The 11247-nt window shown below is 29.0% G+C and overlaps 3 protein-coding genes across 3 annotated transcripts; 2 read left to right on the top strand and 1 right to left on the bottom strand. All coding sequences in view use genetic code 12, as the record gives it.

Moving 5' to 3' along the window:
- Window positions 1-284: 284 nt before the first annotated feature.
- On the top strand, window positions 285-3509 carry CD36_08580 (arginine metabolism regulation protein (II), putative; the record flags this gene model as incomplete). The annotated part of the gene is made up of 1 exon (XM_002417457.1): window positions 285-3509. The coding sequence occupies one exon, from the start codon at window positions 285-287 to the stop codon at window positions 3507-3509; it is 3225 nt and encodes a 1074-aa protein (XP_002417502.1).
- A 2191-nt stretch (window positions 3510-5700) lies between these two features.
- On the top strand, window positions 5701-6333 carry CD36_08570 (cell wall (manno)protein (precursor), putative; the record flags this gene model as incomplete). Its single annotated transcript, XM_002417456.1, has 1 exon — window positions 5701-6333. The coding sequence occupies one exon, from the start codon at window positions 5701-5703 to the stop codon at window positions 6331-6333; it is 633 nt and encodes a 210-aa protein (XP_002417501.1).
- A 785-nt stretch (window positions 6334-7118) lies between these two features.
- Window positions 7119-10619, bottom strand: CD36_08560 (pab1p-dependent poly(a)-nuclease, putative; the record flags this gene model as incomplete). The annotated part of the gene is made up of 1 exon (XM_002417455.1): window positions 7119-10619. The coding sequence occupies one exon, from the start codon at window positions 10617-10619 to the stop codon at window positions 7119-7121; it is 3501 nt and encodes a 1166-aa protein (XP_002417500.1).
- Between the last annotated feature and the right edge of the window lie 628 nt (window positions 10620-11247).

Below are 11247 nucleotides of genomic sequence, written 5' to 3'. Positions count from 1 at the left end.
GGTAGCACCGAAACAGTTTATTAGGGAGAACAAAAAAAAAAAAAAAAAAAAAAAAAAAATTCACTAACAAAAGTTGGTGTGCGCATATAATTAACTCTTTGTTCATCTCTTCATCATCTTCTTCTTTCATTGAAACTTAAAAATATGTTTTAACTGAAAAACACATACAAAAAAAAAAAAGAGAGAGAGAGAGAGACAACCAACCAACCACGAACAAGTCTCTTGATACTTATTGGCATTACTACAATAACTGGTTTATATTTATGGTTTGATTGGATTAAAATATGTCATCACCATCTATACTATCCAAAAATATAGAAGACAAGTCCCCGACAACTGTAACAGCCTCACCACCACTTCCTACCTCCACAACAAGACGTTCAAAGACATTTACTGGATGTTTCACATGTAGATCACGAAAGATAAAATGTGATTTAACTAAACCACAATGTGAGAAATGTACCCGAGCCGGTTTAATATGTGCTGGATATGATATTAAACTTCGATGGTCCGACCCTATTCAATATATACCAACGAAAACTGGCAATGTAAAAAGTCAACCAATTAAGTTTCCCAATAAAGATGATGAACAACTCGATGAAAATAGTAACAACAACAATAATAATAATAATAGTTCTTCTGAATTTTTTCAACGACGACAAGTTGGATTTGTTAAATGGGATGAACCATATGAAACTTATGAAGATATGGATCTGGATTTATCAATATTACATGGATCAGGAGAAGATCCTATTGTTAAATTACTGGGAGAAACTAAATTAAAAGGTCCATTTGGGGTATTTAAAGGTGAACCTCCACTACGGCATAAAGTTATATCACAAGAATCACCATTGAAATTTAAAAAACGGAAATTAAACAATAGTCATAACAATTCCAATTCCAATTCTAATTCTAATTCCAATGTCACTGTTGGTGATGTCACTTCTAATAGATCAAACACATATAGTAATGTTTCGAGTCCATCGGTAAATGGACATAGTTTTGTAACTCCAGCATCCAATTTACAGCCTCATGCATATAATTTAGAATCAGGTATGACCCATTCTGATCAACCACAAGATTCACAATGGATTTCTAATGAATTGAAAGATGCTGCTCTTGTGACAGCAGCAGCTTTAGATACACAATTTTTAGATTTAATGTTCAATTTTAATAATAATGTTCCAACAGAAGATACAGGAAATACAGGGAATATTAATACTGCCACCACAAGTACACACACAGACACTCATAACAATAGCAACAACAACAACAATAACAATAACAATAACACTCATGGTACCACACTTGTTGATGAATTTAATAATCCGGATTTTTTGAATTTATTATTTCATAAAAACCTGCAACTTGTTATAACTACACCACAACCACAAGTAGATACAACACCACAATTATCTCATTCAAATAGTAATATATCATTAGCCAATATTTTAAATCAAGGGTCAAACACAAATAATAATGACTCGATCATGAATCCTACATATTATTCCAATTTTTCCAATTTTTTCTATAATAATCCTTATCAATCAAATGAGAATTTAGAAATTGATTTACATGCCAAATCTACTGATCATGATGATGATGAAGAAGAAGAAGAACATGATGTTGATGATCATTCTAATGATTCTAAATTATTACAATTCATTATGAAAATTGTTAAAAATCCAACAAATTTACCATTTGATTTATCATTACCATCAAATCACCAACAACATCAAATAAGTATCCCCATAAATGCACTTCAAGTTCAACCATTAACACGATATTTATTAAATTATTATGTTACTAATGTAGCTGATTTAATGACAGTTATCCCTTTAACTGAAAGTCCTTGGAAAACTATTTATTTCCCTAGAGCATTAATGGCATTAGGTGAATTACTGGCTTTAGGGAAAACTTCAACGGCAAAAAATGCTTTATTAAATGCATTATTGGCAGTACTGGCATTTAATTTACAAAGTAAATTTCCTAAAAATTCTGAACCAATGAGATTTTATTTAAATTTAGGTATTGCCTTAAGAAATCAAGCTAGTTTATTTATTAAACAATTATTACATAACAATAGAAATGGTCATAATCATCATAGAAATAATGGTATTGAATATTGTATTAATCATGAAAAATATAAAGATGTTTTATGTGCTGTATTAAGTATGATTAGTGTTGATTTAGTTTGGGGGACAATGCAAGATACTAGAATTTATATAACTTGGTGTGGTAAAGTAATTATAGCAAAAATGCAAAATAAAAAAAAGTTATCAACTAAAGCAAGTATATTACATCGAATTTTCCTGAATTTAAAATTAATTCAAGATTCTACTTGTTTAGATATTGATAGTATTAATGAAGATTTTGAAACTAATTATGGAATTGGTATTGGTTATGATGTTAGTGGTGATAAATATGTAAGTCATCAGAAGAATGACAACAATCAGGATGATAACCATGGTGATGATAACCATGATGATGATGATGATGATGATGATGATGATATGGTTGTTGATCATAATAAAGTAAGGAAAACAAGAATTGATTTTATTGTTAATAATACATTCACCAATAAGAAACAGACCTCCTCCTTTTCCTCTTCCTCCTCCTCAACTACTACTACTACTACTACTTCATCTTCTTCTTTGTCCACAAGTAAACTGAAAAGTTCAAATACTACATCACCTTCATTTGTTAATAAAAAATTGATTAATACTATGAAAAATGATGAAAGTTTTGCCACTGATGCATTATATGGATTACCTTATTCATTGATTGTATTATTTAGTGAAACAGTGGAATTATTACGAACAAAAATTTATTATCGTGATAATCCCAAGGCAGCAGCAAAAATAGCAACAAAGTTAACCCATCAAGAAGATTTTAATAATCGAATTGAAGATTTAAATAAAAAATTAAAGAACTGGACATTAGATTGGCAATTATATGAACATCAGAATAAAAAGACTCCTACCAATAATAATGATAATGATAATGATAATAATAATGATAATAGTTCTGAACCTCAGCATGAATTTTCTTCCGAAAATGGGCAAATTATTGATAATGACAAACATGAATTTGATCATAAATTCTATTCACCAATGCATAAAGCCACTTATCATCATATTATGTCATTTTATCATGGGTTAGTAATATATTTCAATCGATTAATTAAACAAATTTCCGCAATTAATTTACAAAATCATGTTCGAAAAACTTTACAACATTTAAATGCTATACAAAAATTGATTGATGATAAAGAAGCTAATATTATTCCATTATTTTGGCAAGGTTTTATAGCTGGATGTGAAGCAATTTCATTAGATTTACAATTAGCTTTTAAACAATGGGGAGCTGATATAGCTAAATATTTAGGAAGTTATTGGGGGGCTAGACAAATCATGATGGAAGTATGGAGAAGGAAAAGAGCTAATGAAGTGAGAGATGATTGGATTAGTGTTATTCATGATTGGGAAATGAATTTAATGTTAGCATAGCGGTCTCGCCCCCCCCTCTTCCCCGCCAAGTAACAGTAACAGTAATAGTAATAGTAATAGGATATAGAAAATAGAAAATATAGAAAGAAATTAGCAATATCCATAATGATAGTTTTGTTGTTGTTGTTGTTGTTGTTGTTGTTCTTCTTCTTCTTCCTCCTTTCCAAACTTAGCCTAGAACACAACCAACGCTTATTGTATTTTAACACCAACACGAAATAATAACTACAATAAAGAGGAGGCAAGGATTGTCCATGGCTTAAAAAGATGATTGCTATAGATTAAAAACTTTGATTGTGATTGCAAATTTCAAATTTCAAATTTTGAATCTCAAAATTACATTTTATGAAAGAATGAAAGATTATTTAAGTCAAGGCGGGTGTCAAAATTAAAAGGGTTAATAATTGTTGATTCTGTGTGTCTGTTTATGTGTATATGAATAATTGATTATACACAAAACTTAACAAGAAAGAAAGAAAATGTTGAATCAAATACACGAAAAAAAAAAAAAAAAATAAAAAAAAAAAGGGTATAAGAACTACGCGTAAATATAACTAAATATTAGTAATGTAAACTATACCAAACGCGTGTCTATGGATGTGCGCACTCACACTCACATACACCCATGAACTAGTAAATATTATGTAATGTATGGAAGATAGAACATGCTTTGTTCCTCATTAATATGATCAAAGCTTGTCTAATCAACAGTTTTGTCCACATACACACACACTCTCTCTCTCTCTATGATTGAATGTTAAACCAGTTGATGGAGTATATTGTAATGAATGTTTGGATCTAATCTAGTTCAACCTTATTTCTCACACCAACCTCCCAAACTTTCAAATTGTAAACATTATTAAGAGATCTCTAGAAGTATTTGGGGGCCAAGGAACATTTTGACGATAAAATCTTTGTTCTTGTTATTCTTGTTATTCTTGTGCCTTAATATGTAAGCCTTGGGAAACTAAAATAAAAAGGAGACAATACAATATATACTAAACTTTTGGTATTGTCTTTTTTTTTTCTTTTATGAAATACAAAATCATTTATAAGGTTAATTTTACATTATAAAAAGACGACAATTGGATATATAGAAAAATGCCCAATTGGAGAAGAATTGTAAATAGAAGTGGTGGTGGTGGTAGTAATCTTGGTTTGTGGAGAATGTTGATCAAACATTGTTGAATTACCGGCTAATAATTAATTAATATTGTAACATACAAAAAAAAAAAAAAAAACATGAGTCTAGACCCAGAATATTAATTGAAAAGAGAGAGGCGCGTGATTGAATAAGAACTGTAAGACATTTATCATCATCATTAGTTAATAGAATTGGGCAAAGTACTTAATTACAAAGACATCAATCAATTAAGTAAATGAAGAAATTTTTTTGGAAAACTTGACACGAATTATGACAATTACACGAACTGAATTCTTCTTCATTTTTTTTTTTTTTTTTTTTTTTTTTTTTCGTGTCTCGTCTCGTCTCGAATGATTAATTTTGTAATTTTAGTCGTTCACTAAATACCAAAACAATAACAAACAATTGGCATTTAAATTTCTTCCTTTCTTTCTTTGATGCGAAAAAAATAGAACGATTCGTCCCACCCACCACCACCACCACCAACAGAATATATCTTTTTACATACTGTTTAGGGTTATGATACTCTTAATTAGTATGAAGGTACTTATCAACACTGTTAGAATGAAGGTTACTCCTTATTCTTATATTTTAAGGTTGTGTATACTCTTTTGTGTTGAACACCTTTTTATATAATATTAAAACTCTTTGCAGCTATTAAATGCAACGTGAAAAATTATCATAAACAAGGCTTTTTTATTTATTTACTTTTCGTAACAATTTAATTTTGTTTTGCATTTGCATTTAAAATTTTTTTGACGTTATTATCAATTTGTTATTACTATTATTATTATTAATTAATTACAATATATCGTCAATTACTTATGCACCATATACCCCTCCCCCTTTCAATAAATAACTTGTTTAATAAACCATGTATTATAAATATTTATTCAATTTCCCTTTCAAAAAAATTTAAATTTCCTTTACTCCTTTTTCTTTTCTTTTCTTTTCTTTTCTTTTCTTCTTTAAGTCAAATTAAGACCACAACTTTCCAACTATTTCTACATTCGTTTATTTTAACCTAATAACTACATTCCTTTCATAATGCAATTCCAAACTTTATTAGTCGTCGCTGGTTCTTTAGTTGCCTCAACTTTAGCCGTTAATGCCACTGTCACTGAACATCATACTACTGAAATCACCATCACTTCATGTTCCGATAACAAATGTGCCACTAGTGTTGCTCCAGCTGTTCAATCTGTCAACACTGTCACTATTGAAGGTATTGTCACTGAATATACCACTTATTGTCCATTAACTGCTTCTGAACATGAAAAAGCTTCTTCATCACTTGCTCCAGTTGCTTCTACTGAATCAGTTGTCACTACTACTATTAGCGGTGTTCACACTTCTTACACTACTTATTGTCCACTTTCTGGTTCTGAATCAGCTACTCCAGGTACTGTTGCTGCTGAATCTTCTTCTAGCAGTGAAGAAGTCAGTTATGTTGATGTCACTAGTACTCCAGTTGTTGAATCCACTACTAATGTTGAATTAACTACCACTGCTCAATCCACTTTATTCACTTCATATGCTAACTCTACTGTCTCATCTTCTGCTGCTCCTGCTCCTCCATCAAATGTTACTACTTTTGAAGGTGGTGCCGTTGGTGTTGCTTCTAACCAAATCACCGTTGGTTTTGCTGCTCTTGCTGGTTTAGCCGCCATCTTATTATAAGTTTGAAAATAATACCTCCTGCCCCCCCCCCCTTTTTACCTTCCATATATTCTACAACTTAATATCAAGCTATAGAGTGTTGTCTTGATTTCAATTTTTTACATTATTATACCCAATTAATTTATCTTATTAATTTTATCATTTTTCAGTTTCTTTTTTATTTTTATTTTTATTTTTTTTTTAAAGCAGATCAGTTTGAGTTATTTTGGCATATTCATATTTTCCATCTTTCAAAAAGTTTTAATTATTATGAAATGTTTGTTTGTTTCAATGTGATTATAAAAAAAAAGGGGATTGATTCAACATTAACTGGTATGTTTCTATTCCTTTTTCATCCACCTATATATATATATATATATGTTATATTATCCAAAAGAAAAGTTTTTCAGATCCTTAGATTTCAAGTGATTCCCATGAAAACATTGTTATACATATATATATATATATATTTAAATGGACATTTTAGTATTAATTAAAATTGACTTTGGATTATCATTTTCATAATAAGTAAGTAAGTAAGTGCTTTCTTTATTTGTTTTTTCTTGGTTTTTTTTAATTTTCGCTTTTTATATATAACAAAAGTATATATAAATTATAGAGATTGTATATATTTTAATTATCTTTATCTTTTTTATACTCAAATTCTTTTATGGTTTGTAGATTGATGAAACATAGAAAGATAGTTATGGAATATATTCATTTATATTTGCTTTTATATTTATAGTAATTTATAGTCTCTATAATTGTAAACACCCCTCCCCCCTCCCCCTTCCCCCTATTAACATTTATTCTGGAACTTTAAATCTCAATTGTTGACCTTCAGAATATATATAATTCAATATCAGTTCAAAATCTTCTTTATTATATAAATTTTGATATTTTTTATATAACAATAATGCTGTATTAGCATCTTCAATTGAATCATGATTCCCTTTTTGAACTTTTTCTTTTAACATCACATAAGCTAAAAATTTCAAACTTAATTGTCTTTTAAAATCAGATTTATAATAAATCACCGCTGTATCTCGAATTTGTTTTTCTGGAACTTGTAAATTAATAGTTCGGAAATCATTATATAATCCATGACCAACAAATATTACTCCTAAATTTAATAATAACCATAATTTCCTATAGGCCGTTTGTAAAGTAACAAGATTTTCTCGTTTACTTAAAGTTAAATTTAAATCATCTTGTTCAATACCACTAAAATTTGTTAAATAATCATAAATTTTGGAAGTATGAACAATATAATCATCAATAAATGGGATTCCATTTTCTCTTAATACTGATATTCTAGCTAATGATAATTGTTTTGGTTTAATCAATTTTTTATATCCATCATAATGGATTTCTAATTCTTCAGGTTTTAACATGACAAATTCAGCATCAATAGCAACTAATGAACCAGGAATTGGTGATTCTTGTTGAGTTAATAATTTATATTCCAATTGATGACCTTTCCGAATCCCTTCAGCAAAATGATCTCTATATAATATCAGATCATCATAATTATTACCAAAAACAGAAGGAGTGGTTAAATAATTAAACTGTGGTTGATCAGTTTGTCTTTGATACATTATAACAATTGGTTTCTTCCATGAAGGTTGTAAATCAAATACTTCTTCTTCAGGTATAGGCATAACCAAAAAATCATTAAATAAATACCAACTATCATTATTAACTTTAACAAATGCTACTAAATTATGACCTCCATTAACAATATCAGCTTGATGATTTATTTCACAAACATACCCTAAAAGTTCATATTTATATTTCCCTGATTCTTGTGTCATCAAAGATGGAGATGGGATAGAATCAATTTCTTTAAATGAATATCCATTACCAGATTTTGATTTCATAGCATAAAATTCCGGTACTAACCATTGAGTAAAAGTATTTATAATTTTAAATTCTGGATTTGATAAATTAACATTGATGGTTAATACTGATGGTAAATGAACAATACTGGTACGAATTTCTAAATTATGAGGATATGAATGATTATGTTGTTGACATGGAATTGTTTTAAATTGATTCATAGAATATTCCAAATAAGTTAAAATATTTAAATTTCTTCTAATATTACCAAGACTATTGTTATCGCTATTATTGTTGTTTGATTGATAATGAGGAGGATTATTAATTAAAATACTCATTTTATTCAACATATTACTGGGTGGAGTAATCAATTCTAAGGAAAACATTGATCCTTGATGTTTATCATACATTGGACATGAAGTACCATTCCCCTTAATTTCAATTTCATATTTTAATTCGGTTAAATTGAAATTTTCATCAAATTGTCGTTGGAAATCTTCATGTAAATTAGTTAATAAAAAATTATTAAATTCAATTACTAAATCTCGAACTTGTTGAGAATTTAAATTTAATAATTCATTATTATTAAGTAGTTTTTCCGCATTGGGATGATGATTTAAAACTTGACTTAAATTATAAATTTTAACATTATTTGATTGAGCTTTAAACATCATATCAAATAAATATCCTAATTCATTTAATATTGAAGAACCTTCAGGATTAGTGGCAATTGTAGTGACATCATTAGGTAACCATTCTTGTGATAATGATCCAACAACTCGATTATATATACTCGATTGAAATCGATACAATTGTAAAAGAGAATTAATATATGAATTATCAGTATGATTCTCTAATCCACAACATTCTTTAGTTTTATTATAATAACTGAAATCAAAATCTTTAATTCCAAATTTCGAATATTGAATTTGTAATCTTGAATAACAATTTGGTACTTTATTTGATTTCCCCAGAGATTTATATTGGAAAATACTATCATCAATATATTTATCATGATCAACTTCGCTAGTGGTGGTGGTGGTGGTTGTTCTTTCACTAATAAATTTCGGTATCAGTATTTCATTATTTTGTTCATTTTCTTTTAATGATTGATAAGGTTTATAAATGTTTCCTGGACCATACTTTAATTTATCATAGGGGAAAAACCGTTTCCGACCATTTTGAGTTTCATTTTCTAAAATTAATTCTATATCTATAGGTTCAGGTAATTTTGCTGTTTCTTTAACAAATCTCAAATCATTAGGATAATTTGATAATAATAATTCTTTATAATATGGCATTCCAACAATAGATAATGGCACATTAGCATCAATATCAATAATTTCAATATTGGAGTCAATAATATCTGGTTGTTCTATTGACTGGGGGAAATTAACAAAATCTTTACTTGATGGACTAATTGACCATAAATGCATATTATCACAACTATCATTAAACACTAAGAAATCACCATTTTCACTTATTTCAAGATTAGACATTTTGGGCTTGGTATTGGTATTGGTTGTGGTGTTTGTAGGTATTGATAAATCTGCTTGATATAAATAAACATTCGTTTGATCAAAAATATCCACAAATTGCATTTGTCCCGTTGGTGATGCAATAATTATAATATTTGGTAATTTAGGATGAAATCTTACTGATGAAGCACCAGCAGGAAATGGTACTGGTGCTATAGCTCTCATTATTCTTGTATCATATATATTCACCAATGGATCCACCATATATTCTGCAGGTTGATGATGATGATATCGTTTAGGTTTGATTGAATAACCACAAGTAGCAATATAATTACCTCTAACGTCTAAATTGGAAATAAATCCATTATGAGCACTAAATGTTTTCACAGTGGTATTAGATATAGGGTCAAATATATCTAATGACCCATTACTATTCGCTATAGTTAAAAATTTTCCCGAATTATTTAATAAAGAAATCCCCTGTTGATGATCAAATGATGATAAAACATTAGGTTTATTCAAATCGAATTTCATCATTGATGTATCTGTTCCAACAACAACATCATTAAATGAATTACAATTGAATGTCATTGCCTGTAGATTGTCAAACTTATCTGCATTATTATCAAATGTTTTGGATGTGACTTGCACTTTGGTTAATCCTCTTCTACTATTAAAACTAATTGCATTTCCCAGTAATGATAATATTCCTTCTCGATGGGATAGTATTTGTTTTATAGGATTATTACTATTCACATCACTAGTATGAAATTTCGTGTAAGGATAAAGTTGTAAATTTCCATATAAAGAATTTGTTGCAAATGATCCTGTAAATGATCTAGTATAACCTTTTGAATCACCACACCAAATGAAATTTTGTACAGAATCAAATTGTAGTGATGTTATATTGGCAATAGTCGTGGGGTTATTGAAATTGTCAGTGGCAAATACATTTGACGGTATTCTTAATACTTCACTCCATCCATCCATTGTTTGAAAGGATATGTCGGTAAATTGGTTGTAAAGGGAAAGCAATTGGTGTTAATGAAGTATTTTCTGTCGTTGTTGTTGTTGTTGTTGTTTATGTGGTAGTGTAGACAAGGAGAAACAAATAAAACATTGAGCCAGACACGCTCCCACCCACTACAGACAACCAAGTTGTTGCCAAACTTCTAGCTTTACATTCAGTCAATGTAATAATTAAGGATTACTACTATCAAATACATGAAGGCAATAGCTTAAAAAGTGATTGTTGAATGACATTGAAGTAGTAATTGTACGTTGTTCAACTTCTGGACAATACTAAAGAGTTTTGTATTCAAATATTGTTAAAATTGGATACATCAAGACAGCTCCCAGCCAGTTTATATGTCTACAATTCGAAATGAGTATGTTCCACACAGGGAACTAGACTACTTAGTTTATAATCCAATGGTAGTTGATTGTTTTAGACTTCCTCGGATATTAGCAATTAGCAGTAGTAGTGTCGTTTAGGTGAAATTTCCCCTTGTATGGATTGATTATATAATCCTCCACATTTTAACAATTGACAATTAAGCAAACCCAACAAAAATTTTGTTTAGGTTGCTTTTTTATTATTATATATAAACAAGTTTTA

Source organism: Candida dubliniensis, chromosome 1 (assembly GCF_000026945.1).
Source record: "Candida dubliniensis CD36 chromosome 1, complete sequence".
NCBI lineage: Eukaryota > Fungi > Ascomycota > Pichiomycetes > Serinales > Debaryomycetaceae > Candida > Candida dubliniensis.
Note: the sequence above shows the minus strand (reverse complement) of the source record. Positions and strands in the feature narration are given on the sequence as shown.